The following is a 9,402-nucleotide window of genomic DNA, read 5'->3' on the forward strand; positions in this document are numbered from 1 at the left end:
ATCTTAGTTCAGCAGCTACAAAACTGCATCTATGCCATATCTTTGCAGGGAAAGAAGGAAGTGGAAGTCTGGGGTGATAACAGCATGAGGCGTCCTGACTCCAGATACTTCTGGAACTGCCTCTCTTGAGCTGGAGTTTATGGAGGATTCTCCTCTGTTGCTTTTTACAGATGAGCTCTCTTGTCCGGGGTCAGCAGACACTGACACTAACCCAGCTCACTGAGAAACTATGTCTTAAAATATTATTTTTCTGTATCCACTTTCTGCAAAAACTGTGTTATCTTCAAAAGGGGAAGTGCTAACATTGCTTTTTAAAAACAGGAAAGCATTTTGCTCACAAAGAAATGAATCACTTGAGAGAGAAAAATGTTGTACCTCCTCTCCCTGAGAGCAAGTCTGATCCTGCATTCAAAATAGTTCAGTGGCAGGGATGGCCTTAGAATTCCCAGGAGCCCACAATCAGGAAGAATTGAGACTTAGGTGACATCAGTGATTGAAAGAATTAGGAATATTTGCATCATAATTGATCTGCCTTTTGCCACAATTTGCAGGAAGACCTGTAGGACAAATCTATAGTATCCACACATCAGGGATTATCTAGTATCTGTAGGCCTTCAGAAATAAAATATTGTACATGAAATACAATAAAGGATTGGTGTCCCAAGTATAAAAATTGATTAATAGGAGAATCCAGGGGATAACCAGACAGTCATTTGGCAACTCTTTCAGGGGAGAATTCCTTTATAGAATGTTTTACCTTTAAAACGAGACAGAAAGTACATCTAAGTCTAGAGAGGCAACTTCAAAGTTATGTAAATGTGCAAGAGGCACGAGAAGAAGAGGATGTGTGATCAAGGGAAGATGAATGTCAAGTGTGATTTTAAGTTCTTTGGGGTTGTCAATAAGGGTGTCAAAAGAATTCAAGAGAAGTTTCTTAGAGTACATGTTGGGCCCAGAACTCAGCTGAAAGTTGAGTGTTTGAGTTATTAGATTACCCTGGAGAATACTCTGCAGGGACGATAATCTGGTAATCTGCCTGTGCATGACAAGGACTCTTTAGCAATTGACGCAAGAGTATTTGTGCAGCTGTGGCAGTATTCAGGTGAATCTATCCCCAAGTCCTGGATGTTCCTGGAGTTTCCAGTGTCCTGGACTTCCGGTGGTCTGGCGCCTGGTCACTTTTGAACATTCTGTTCTAGTCACTCAATTTACTCTAGTATTCCCTTTAACTTCCCCCACCCCACCCATGAAAGATGGCGTTTTAATCATTTGATAGATGGAATGAAGCTCAGAGGCCTAACTAAAGATAGGCAGATCACAAAATCAACTTTATCTAGCAGAAACCCCAAACCTAGGTCTCTTAGCCTCTTATTTATTTTACTTTTACTCTTTGGGTCATACTGGCAATGGTCAGGGGTTGCCCTTGGCTCTGCATTCAGAAATTGCTCCTGGCAGTGTTTGGGGGGGGCATATGGAAAGCCAAGGATTGAACCTGGCTTGGCTGTGTGCAAGGCAAACACTCTATCTGTTGTGATATCACTCTGGCACCCCTCTTATTTCAATCAAATGTCTCTTATTTCCTTGACATGTCTATGACTCTGTATTTCCCCAAAGAGTAACTGGAACAATTAGGATCACCACTCACTTTGTAGGACTCTGAGTCAAACATAGAATGCTTCTCGAGAGAATAGGTGCACAAAATAGGAGATTTTACTCCAAATGCCTCACACATCATGAGATATCAGGGGGTATATTAATACTTCAAAAAATCCACTTGTTATTTACTTGAAATTCAGCTTTAACTGGATAGGGAAGGGTGGTCTATATCTGCTCAGTTTGGCATCATAATCCTGGGAGACACACTCCAGAAGAAAGCAAAGTTGGTGGTTTCTTACTACAATGAGAAAATTAAAAACAAAAGGAAACAAAAAGAAACCCCTTGATTCTGAGAACATCTCTAGTTTTTCCTCCACGGTTCGGCCGAAGCTGGGAGGAGGCAGTTACTGGTGGTGAACCCTGGTAAGGAAACAGCTCTCGGCCACCCAGTCGTCACTCTCATGATTCCACTTGTAAGAAGCCTGATCCCGGCTTGTTCCTCAGAGCAGCAGAGGCCCGTCAAGAAGAAATTCCACCAAGTGAGGAGAGGACAGGCTGGGACATTCTCCAAAGCCGCTATGAGCTCCGTGAGGGGAGATGAACCCTGTGTGAGGTTTGATTGGTAAGGTCCCAGGGACAGGATCTCAGGCCCAACGCTGAAGGTGAAGAGTTCAAGTTCATTTACTTACTGACTCATTCAACACACTCTCACACACAGGCACCTCTACTGGTGGTCTTGCTGTAGGAAGTTCTGAGGCTACAGAAGTGAGTGTATAGTGGAAACTCAATCTCATGGATTGAGATGGGGATTAAGACCAGGTCACTTTCATAGAGAGGTGATTCAGAGTTCTGACCGGGTTCACTTGCCCGGGACTAGCACCCACGTTCCTCAGTGTGCTTCTCTTAATCAAAAGGAGGACTAAGTGAAATGAATGAAAATAGCTGTTTTTCTTTATGAAAATTAGGAAACATAAGGGTAAAAAAGGTAAAGGCCCTCCCGTTGTTCATCAATTTGCTTGAACGGGCCCAGTAAGGTCTCCATTGGAGACTTTGTTGTTACTGTGTCTGGCATATCGAATACGTCACAGGGAGCTTGCCAGGCTCTGCCGGGCGGGTGAGATACTCTTGGTAGGGCTCTCCGAGAGGGGCCGAGGAATTGAACTCGGGTCGGCCATGTTGGCTGCGTGCAAGGCAAATGCCCTACCGCTGTGCTATCACTCCAGCTCTTAGGAAACATAAAGGTAAGGAAAATTTATCTTGAAGACAAGGATACTGCAAGAAGTTGAAAGCAATAGGAAACATTTTGTGAAGTTATGCAAGCTAAGCTTGAAGGGAAGTTTCCGTATGATAGGAAGAAATATAGCACATACCAAAGATGATACAAGAGAGGATGGAACTGAGAATGTTAGCATACGCTGATACTGGATGAAGTAAAGAAGTTATGAAAAGTGATCACTGGTTTATAATTTTGTGACATTTCAGGAGTTTAGCTTTATTCACCTTTTTGCATGAAGATGTCACCACTTCCAAAAAAATAAAAACTACCTCTCATACATGGAATATTAAAACAAAATGAGTAAGGGAAAAACAGCACATGGCTAACATTATGGGAACTACAGATTTTTTTCTATAGAATTGAGTTTATGTGGAGGAGGGGATTAGGAGGAACCCCTGGGACACTAGAGGAGGAAAGTGAGATCCAGATTGGTGATTGGTCTGGAGTTAGCACAATGTATGCATGAACAGGATGATGAACAGTATTGTAAATCCATCTACTGCATAAAATGGTTTTAAGATATCCCATTAAGAAGTGATAATTTCTTTCCCTTTGCATCAACAAAAAATGCTGAATTATTTATCAAGGAGCTTTTCTTTTCTGTTTTCCTGGAGCGATAGCACAGCGGGTAGGGCGTTTGCCTTACAAGCGGCCAACATGGCCGACCCGAGTTCGATTCCTCTGCCCCTCTCGGAGAGCCCGGCAAGCTACCGAGAGTATTCGATATGCCAGACACAGTAACAACAAAGTCTCCAATGGAGACGTTACTGGGCCCGCTCGAGCAAATCGACGATCAACGGGAGGACCTTTACCTTTACCTTTACCTTATAGTGGCCACTTTGAGCTGTGCTCACACCTGGTGATGCTTTCCTAGTGATACTGGAGCCAGGGGCTGAGCTGGGAGTTCTGGGGATCAAGCTCAGAACTTTGCATCCGCCAGGCATGTGCTCTGCCACTTCAGTCCCCTCCAGAGCCTCAAGATGCTTTTCTTCCTCTGTTTTCAGTGGGGGGTGTAATAAGCTCTGTCCCCTACTCCACCCATTTCCTGAAATGTCCTTTTATGTCTCACCATCTAAGGGCCCTGAAAGGAACCATCAGCCACAGAAGGACTATCAGAATGAGTGACAACAGCACTTTGGTCCCTCCTCCAGCTACAAATCAAGGCCCCACCACTCCACGCAAGGGGCCTCCCAAGTTCAAGCAGAGGCAGACTCGACAGTTCAAGAGCAAACCTCCTAAGAAAGGTGTGAAAGGGTAAGACAGAGTTGAGAAAGAGGAGTTTTTCTTCTCTTGCCTCCTCAAGAGTGCTTTTTTTAAAATGCTTTTTGGGTCACATCCAGCTATGCACAGGGGTTATTCCTGGCTCATGCATTCAGGAATTACTCCTGGCGGTGCTCAGGGAACTATATGGGATGTTGGGAATTGAAGCCGGGTTGGCTGTGTGTAGGGCAAATGCCCTACCCGCTGTGCTATCGCTCCAGTCCCTCCTCAAGACTGCTTTGGTCTTAAGAAATGAGGGCTTCACGGTGTGAAATGGACTTTCAAAAATTTCCAGCCCTTCCTCTATTTGCCTCTCCCACATAATCTTTGCTGAGTCATTGTTAGCCAGGAGGCTAACCAGGTTGACAGCTAAACTGCACACAGCACGATGAAATCTCTCTAACTGCCTTGGTCTCCCACACTTCCTTCTGTTGATCACTTCAGTTCACCAACACATCCTATATTGGAATCTGCAACACACATCAACCAGCCAATTCCAGAAAAAAAAATATATATATATGTATATATATATATATATATATATATATATATGTTCCAGGGGTTACTCCTGGTTCTGCACTCAGGAATTACTCCTGGCAGTGCTTGGAAGACCACATGGGATGCAGGGAATTGACCTGGGTCGGCCGTGTGCAAGGCAAACACCCTATTAACTGTAATATCTCTTTGGCCCCCACATTTTATTTTCTAAGGCTTAAAATTTTAGGTCTCCAGTTCCTTATTTCTCACTTTCCTTGGCGAGAGTCTAATCATTTTTTATTTTTGATGGGGGGGGGGGTTGCTAAATATTTATAAAAAAAAAAAAGAGATCCACTGGGATGAGGGCATTCAAAAAATGGTGCCTCTTGCAATGACATTAAAAAAATGTATCAACCACCTACAGAAAACCAAACACTTAGCATGAAAGTCAGAAATGTCTTTTAAAGAAGATATGTTTGAATTCACCACGTTCAACGGTTCACTCCTTTATTTAAAAAGTTGTTTTTTTTTTTTTTTTTTTTTTTTGGTGGAGTCCAAACTGGAATGCTCAGGACTTACTTCTGGCTCTGTTCAGGGTTCACACCTGGCAGGGCTCGGGGACCATGCGGGTTTTTTTTTTTTAAGGACAGATAAGAAACCTGTTTGGAAACCCCTGTTCTAATTTTGTTTAGTAGAGTCTACTCATTTTCAACACACAAGTCTTAAGCTCTTATGTTAATTCTTTTTGTTTTGGTCACATCTGGTGGTAATGGTGGCCAGAACCTGCTTCCTGTTCACTGGTTGGGGGAATCACACCCTGAGCTGCTGGGGTTGGGGGTAGCGGCAGGTGCTACACTGAGCTCCAGAAGTAAGCCTGAGGCTCCTGGATGAAAAACTTGTGCTCTGGCCTTCTGAGTCATCTCCCCAGCCCCAGCACAACTCCTTTTTGAAGTAATTATTAGCTTTCTTAGGCAAACATTATCAATTCCTGTTTGCATTTTGTACATTCGGTAATCAGAACATGTGTTATTTTAACATGACATTGATTCATTAACCTCTATTCCCTGAGACTGAGCATAATCTGTAAAAATGTGTTTGTTCTTTCTTTAACTCCTGAGGCCTACCACAACAGCAGGCACAAAGTAGGTGCTTAAAAAATGCTCTTGGATAATAGATAGATGAATCATGTTAATATCCTTCACAGTGCTTTTTCATTTCAATTTCTTTTTTCAAGAATAGACCTGCCCTAAACTGGTCATGCTTATCATTCCTTTTGGATCTCAATTATCTTAAGCTAAATATTTTATAGGGGAAAAAAATTTCTCTCTTGGGACACATTGTCTCAGACTTTTCTTCTGCTGCATTTTCTTTGCTCTACTTCAATGCAAACAAAAGGAGTTCTCAGATACAAAACTTAACCATTTCTTCCCTATTAAGCCAGAAAAACTTATATTGCTCTGATCTTTTCTAATTTCATTTGTATTTTTGTCCACAGGTTTGGAGATGACATTCCAGGCATGGAGGGGCTAGGAACAGGTGAGGTGCTCAAGCGTTTAAGGATTTCACTTTTGGAACGTTATTTTTTGCCTCACACGGCTAGTTAAATTTATAAGGCTTCATGAAAACTCACAGGGGCAGTTCAATTGCCCTATGAAGACCAGAGATTTGGGGTCTTGACCTGACATTCTCAATTAGCCCATGAGTACTCAGACAAAAAAACTCTAAAAATAATCAGACTAGGCCCAAAGTTGAATCCTCTTGTTTTGTTAAACAACTCTTGAGAACCTATAATGCTGAATTATGGACTTTAGTAACTGCTGGTCTACCCAAACTTTTTTATTTTGTAAAAGAAATCTGAGATATAGAGAAATTGAGTGACACTCTGAGGTCACTGAGTGAGGTTTAGGGATGGGAGGGTGGAGTCCGGCAACTTTCCTGCTCCCCAAACCACTCCCTAACCACCTTCTTCTTTTGACAGATGCTCTGGCACCCAGAACAGGGCCTGATTGTCTCTGAATGCATCCAGGACAATATTTTTTAATTTGCTAGCATTGGGTTATTCATTGCATAATAAATACACATTGCTGCATGTTCTTTTAAAAAATGAATAGATTTTCACATCAGAACACTAGTAGCAGAAAAAAAAAACCAAATTCAATAACAACATGGAAAATTTACAGAAGAGTAAGTTCTTAGGTAAAAGGGACACACTGTGTGTTTATTGTCTTGTAATAAGGGTGCCTGAGGCCTCAAGGAGAGAGGAGGGTCTCAAGTGGCCAGGAGTGAATGACTTCCGGGTCATTTGCTTTAGAGTGATGGACCGCTTATTTCAGGAGCTATTCTTGATCCATGCAATGCAAGCTTTAAGTAGTGAAACCAAGCTCTCCTGAGTCCCAGTGGTTCTGCATTAACCTTAATGCCATAAACCAAGGTGACATGTTTTGCAAAAGATAAAAAGATACTATTCTGAACTTCTTGAAAAAAAGCTGTTTTGAGTCTAACAGTTTTGAAATTCATGAATAAAAACACTATAAGCATCTTGGCGCTTGTTTCTGTGCCAGTGTGAGGTTTTAGCTCATTTAATTATGGTTTGGCTTTGTTTACTTGTTTTGGGGCCACCCTTGGTGGTGGTCATGGGTCACACTTGAAAGTGCACAGGGGACCATATTCAGGGATCGAACTGGAGTTGACCATATGCAAGGCAAGAGCCACAACTGCTGTATTATCTGTCTTCTCCTCATTTAGTACCCTTTTGACAAATGATGGTATTTATAGGAATTAACTTCCACAGCAGGTGCTTCTCACTGTGCTTGCTTTGGGCAATTAAGTGCCATGCCTGGGCTCTCAGATACAAACCAGTTCATAAAGCTTGTTTGCTGTTCTAGATTAACTGCTTCTATGCGTTGGACAGGGGTATATAGGACCAGAAAATTCTTTTTGTGCTATGTAGGATGTTTTACTCTGCCAAAATATTGGAAATAGGTGTCTACTGGAGAAAAATCTGGTATCTGTAGCCTGATTCAAATTCTGTATTTTACCACTGAGTGATTTCCCCTCTCTACTCCCACTCCCTCTGGGTGTTTAATATCTCTGATGTCAGCTGACTTGTCTACAACTCAGAGACAAAGCTATTTTATTGCTGGACACAAGAAACAAAATGAGTTAGTGGCTTCTTGGAAATACCTCCTTCACGTGAGATTAGTAATGAAGGAACTTTTCAAGTTAAGGGCCACAGAAGACCAAAAATGGCTGTGACTCAGCAGGGGATAGAAGACTGGATTTACAGTCTCTGGCAAGAGCCCCTCATTCTCACTTAATTCCTCAATCAGGACCAGAGTTCCACTTCCATTTCTCTGCAATGATTGAACTTTGAGGCCACCCATGGGATCACTGGGCTGTATTTACACCATCCTCCTTCCTCTGGTCCCTGTCCAGGAGCCCCTTGCGTCATATCCCCAAAGAGAATTCAGAATAAAACCAACAAAGGGGAAAAGGGGTGTACTCTGGGAGCATGCAAAGTCACAGAAAATCCACTGAGCAGTTGTCCTTTCTCCTGGGCAGCTGAGCCATTTCACACAATTTCCTGTTCACTGTCAACTGGGACAATGATTAAGAGACAAGGAGGGAGGACGTTGTTTGCTTCTAAAGGATGTCTTTCTTGGACAGAAAAGTCCCATTCTTCTCATCACGGGGCTGACTTACATATTCTTTTTCTTCTCTCTTGTAGACATTACGGTGATTTGTCCCTGGGAGGCCTTCAGTCACCTGGAATTGCATGAGCTTGCCCAGTTTGGAATCATATAAGGCACCAGAGTCCACTACACAACAGCATCTGCTGCAACTTTGATTACTTTTGCCCTATTGATCTGCCGAGGTGTCAAAGCTGAACAAAGCCGTCTGGAAGTGGTTTCTTTGGTGTACACAGTCATTCCCCAGTAGTTGCTAGTAAGATTACTTCTTCCTGTGTCAGTCAGCTTAGAATAGAATAAAAATCAACATTTTTTAGGGCATTTCAAATTTTTTTTTTATTAGTGAGACACCGTGAGGTACAGTTGTAGACTTACAAATTTATGTGTTTGGGTTTCAGTTATACAATGATCAAGTACCCAACCCTCCACCAGTGCCCATTCTCTACCACCAATGAACCCAGTTGTCTTCCCATCCCCTCAATCTCCCCCCCCCCCGCACCCCACTCAACCCCACCTCTATGGCTGGGCATTCCCTTTTGCTTTCTCTTTTCTTTAGGGTGTTGTGGTTTGCAATAAAAGTATTGAAAAAAATTTCTTTCTTTTTTATCAGATTGTCAGAAGTCATCAATATTTCTCTAAATTTTGTTGGTTTCCATTTACATACTTGAAATCTGTGTTTGCTAGGCAATCATGATGATTGGCAGTAGTTTTAAGATGACTATATGTTATTCCCCTCCTTTCCTCATTTAATAAAGATAAATTCATCTTAAATCTTATGACAAACTTGTATTAAATATGATATGTCTTGTTCTGAGGACCAGTTAAACCAAGGAGGCAAAATCACTCTGGAAACAAATCCAGGGCATACAATAGCATCAAGAGTTAAAGTTCTGATTCTGTTCAGTAATCTTGTAAATAAGGCACTTTCAGGGCCTACGTTTTATGGTGCTAGTGTAATCCTGAGGTCCTAAGCAGCTTTGAATCAAGCAATTATCTAAGCTGGTGGATGGCAGACCACAGATTTATGCCCAGGGCTGACGTGTGAACCTTCCTTATAGAACCTCGATTCAGTTGGTTGAACAGACATGCACTAAGGCTTAGTTG

At 42.2% G+C, this 9,402-nt stretch overlaps 1 protein-coding gene across 1 annotated transcript; it reads left to right on the forward strand.

The window, feature by feature from the left end:
- The first annotated feature begins 3,989 nt into the window (after positions 1-3,989).
- Positions 3,990-8,454, forward strand: PDE6H (phosphodiesterase 6H). Its single transcript, XM_056134646.1, has 3 exons — positions 3,990-4,126; positions 6,105-6,145; positions 8,337-8,454. Exons 1-3 carry the CDS (start codon positions 3,990-3,992, stop codon positions 8,411-8,413), a joined length of 255 nt encoding a protein of 84 aa, XP_055990621.1. The 3' UTR covers positions 8,414-8,454.
- The last annotated feature ends 948 nt before the right edge of the window (positions 8,455-9,402 follow it).

The sequence above is a fragment of the Sorex fumeus genome, unplaced genomic scaffold, assembly GCF_029834395.1.
Source record: "Sorex fumeus unplaced genomic scaffold, SorFum_2.1 ptg000100l, whole genome shotgun sequence".
Taxonomy (NCBI): domain Eukaryota; kingdom Metazoa; phylum Chordata; class Mammalia; order Eulipotyphla; family Soricidae; genus Sorex; species Sorex fumeus.